The sequence below is a fragment of the Porites lutea genome, chromosome 7 (genome assembly GCF_958299795.1).
Source record: "Porites lutea chromosome 7, jaPorLute2.1, whole genome shotgun sequence".
In the NCBI taxonomy this organism is placed as follows: domain Eukaryota; kingdom Metazoa; phylum Cnidaria; class Anthozoa; order Scleractinia; family Poritidae; genus Porites; species Porites lutea.
The window spans coordinates 8,916,370-8,919,299 of NC_133207.1; the positions used below are offsets into that span (position 1 = coordinate 8,916,370).

General features: G+C 38.8%; 1 protein-coding gene across 1 annotated transcript in view; it reads left to right on the forward strand.

Moving 5' to 3' along the window:
• Positions 1-458: 458 nt before the first annotated feature.
• LOC140944411 (uncharacterized) overlaps positions 459-2,930 on the forward strand; it is a 4,373-nt gene continuing 1,901 nt past the window's right edge. The window contains exons 1-4 of the mRNA XM_073393555.1: positions 459-489; positions 1,392-1,669; positions 1,755-1,869; positions 2,575-2,617. Coding sequence (XP_073249656.1) covers positions 459-489; positions 1,392-1,669; positions 1,755-1,869; positions 2,575-2,617 — 467 coding nt within the window. The remainder of the gene's footprint in view (positions 490-1,391; positions 1,670-1,754; positions 1,870-2,574; positions 2,618-2,930) is intronic.

Consider the following 2,930-nt stretch of genomic DNA (forward strand, 5'->3'; position numbering starts at 1 on the left):
AAAACTCTAAACTACGACCTTTTTTTCAATAATTACAGCAAAAAGATAACCATCACATATTGTTATTTATCATATGGAGGAGAGTGTTTTACTGGGAACTAAACCACTCGTAGATTCCATACGCCACTTCATCCGGGACCCGAGAGACGTATTTTCCGTATGTCACCTTTGTGAGTGTCGTATCGTTCAATGACGTCACGATTCCCGCCTTTTGCTTTTGTTGAATTGGTTTCTCCACATAATAAAAAGAACATTACACGTTGGCTCGAAGATATGAATTTTATGTTCAAGTGGCAAGAACAATATCTCACTCGTTCGCTTCGCTCACTCGTGAGATATTGTTCTTGCCACTCGAACATAAAATTCATATCTTCTCGCCACCGTGTAATATCCTCTATATTTTTTTATTACGTACCTATTAAGATTTTGCAAGCAAGGTTTGACTAGGTTGGAAACTAATGATATTAAGAGTTGGCGAAATTGACGAAGGTCGGTTGAGCTGCCACTGGCTGGTGCTGACAAAAAATTGTTTTTAGCATTTGAAAACAAACCACTCTCCAGCAGAGTCTTGGTCTAAGATAAATGTAATATCAAAGATGTAACTTTAGACGCCGGCCATGTGTTCTTCATTATTCACTTGGTTTCTTCTTTTCAAAGTTTTACTGTCAATACTTGCTGAGACAGCTTATACACAAGGTCAGTTTTGCTTGATTATCTCAGTTCCTATTATTGTTATGAAGTTGTTATTTTTCAGGCATTTTTAACGGCCACAACAAGTTTGTGTCAGTAACTTTTCAGTTTTTTGTATTCTGTATAGTGCACAACAAAACTAGGCAATACATCGGATAACAAAAGGAGTCTAAAGGCGTCTAAGAACAAACATTATTAAACTATTTTCAGTCGATATTCATGATAAAAGTGATACCTAGAAACCGAATTTGATTCAAGAGATGCGTGATATTTAAGCTAATAAATTCTCAGAGTGATTTTTGCTTCGAAAGTATACCGAATGGAACGAAGGCGGTTTTGATTATGGTTTTCATACACGTACCATGCTGGAGCCCAAAAAAGATTCTTTTTGCTGGTTGTATTGCCACTTTTCTTTGTCGCTCAAATTGAAATAACAAATCTGAAAACACAATTTTTTAATAACGTGGTTTTTTTTGCTAAATTAAATTGAATTAATTTTATAAAAATTTTAGGAATTAATTTTAAAAATCTTGTCCTGGTGTTTTTAAGTGTCCACAAAACACTAATATTAACTTCTTTTTAGATTTAAAACATTTTGCGCTATAAAGGCGTTTTTGCTTTGAAAATATATTTTAATAACTTTCAGCGTTTTCGATACTCTGCTGTTTTTCGAATTTTTTTAAATACTGTCCTTTCTACAGGATTGGACTCCGGGTTTCGCCAAGATTTTTTCATGCAAGACGATCATCACTATCTAAATGTTCCTAGACTTGAAACATTCACTGTCTCCGACAAGCTTGCCTGCAACATTAATTGCTTGAGAAATCCTTCTTGCTTGTCTGTTAATCTGGCCGCCATCGAAACTGCAGCCGATGAAAAGATTTGGTGCGAGTTGTTGTCCTCTGAAAAGAACAGCAACCCCGAGAAGTATAAAAGAAACACGACCTCCCATCATTTAAGTTCCTTCTTGAAGGTAGTTGTAAATTCAGTGATAATCTACTCTAAATAACTGATCTGTTTTTATAGAAAATGTTCGATGATATTTCGAAATATTACTATTTCAGACCTCTTGCGTTTCCTCGCCGTGCCGCAATGGAGGTACGTGTGTGTCAAGCTTCAACCATCACACTTTTTATTGCAATTGCAGAGATGGTTTTGTTGGAGTATCTTGCGAAGTAGGTAATAAACGTTACGTTACGCTTTTGCGAAAAAAAAAACACACACACAGTTTGCACGGTCGGCACATCCTGCAAAAGTCTGCGTAGTCTTTGCAGTCAAAACAGTCCGCTTCATAGTCTCCAGTCTGGACAGTCTTCGCAGTCTGAACAATCAACAGTCTTCGTTGTCTGCAGTCTGGGCAGTCTGTGGTCGGCACAGGCTGTGCAGTCTGCTGTCCGGATAGTCTGCACAGTTTGGACAGTCTGTAAGGTCTGCAAAGTCTGCAGTCTGAACAGGCTGCAGTCTAGCGGTGCGAAGTCTGCACAGCCTACACTCTGCAGTCTGCACAATCAGGACAGTCTGCAGTGTCTGCACAGTCTGCAATCAGTAGCATGCGTTTCCGCATGACCGCGACTCAGTCGATTATCCGCGATGTTATTTGACAAGAAAGACAAACTTGAAATTGTCCAGTTTGTTCCTTATCAGTAACTCGAGCTTGTGTGCTAATTTCGAATCGCGCTCAGCAATAATGTAGCGAGAGAACTAAGTTTTCCGGCCGCGGTTCCCTTTTCAATTTTGTGAGGTACTGTGTGTAACAAACCGACGAACTGCCTAGCCAGTGTGAACAGCATGCCGACTGGGATTGCGAAGATCGTCTCCTATTATCTTAGATGAGGAAATTGAACCGATTCAAAGAGGAAAAATGGATTGTTATTTCTTTTTCAGCTATAAAGTCATGTCAAGACTTGTATCATTTTGAGCCACAAAAGTAGGTAACATGATCAACGTCTTTTTCAACATCTACTTATATAATTCACGACAAATGCTTACAAACAGAAAGATTCCCTCTACGAATATAAGTACATTAACTACGGGTTATGGGGGGAGGACATGGCAAACTCATTCCCAGGCCCATGGATTTGCCGCTGAGAGCCTGAGAAGGAGGCTGTAAAAGAGTTGTATATTACATACAGTTCCAACCGACGTGTTATATTTCATAAGCTCAGTAATGAATACTATTGGATCATGTAACTTCTAAAAGCGCTAGGCTCATTTACCTAGAGATCAGGCCCAATTTTAGC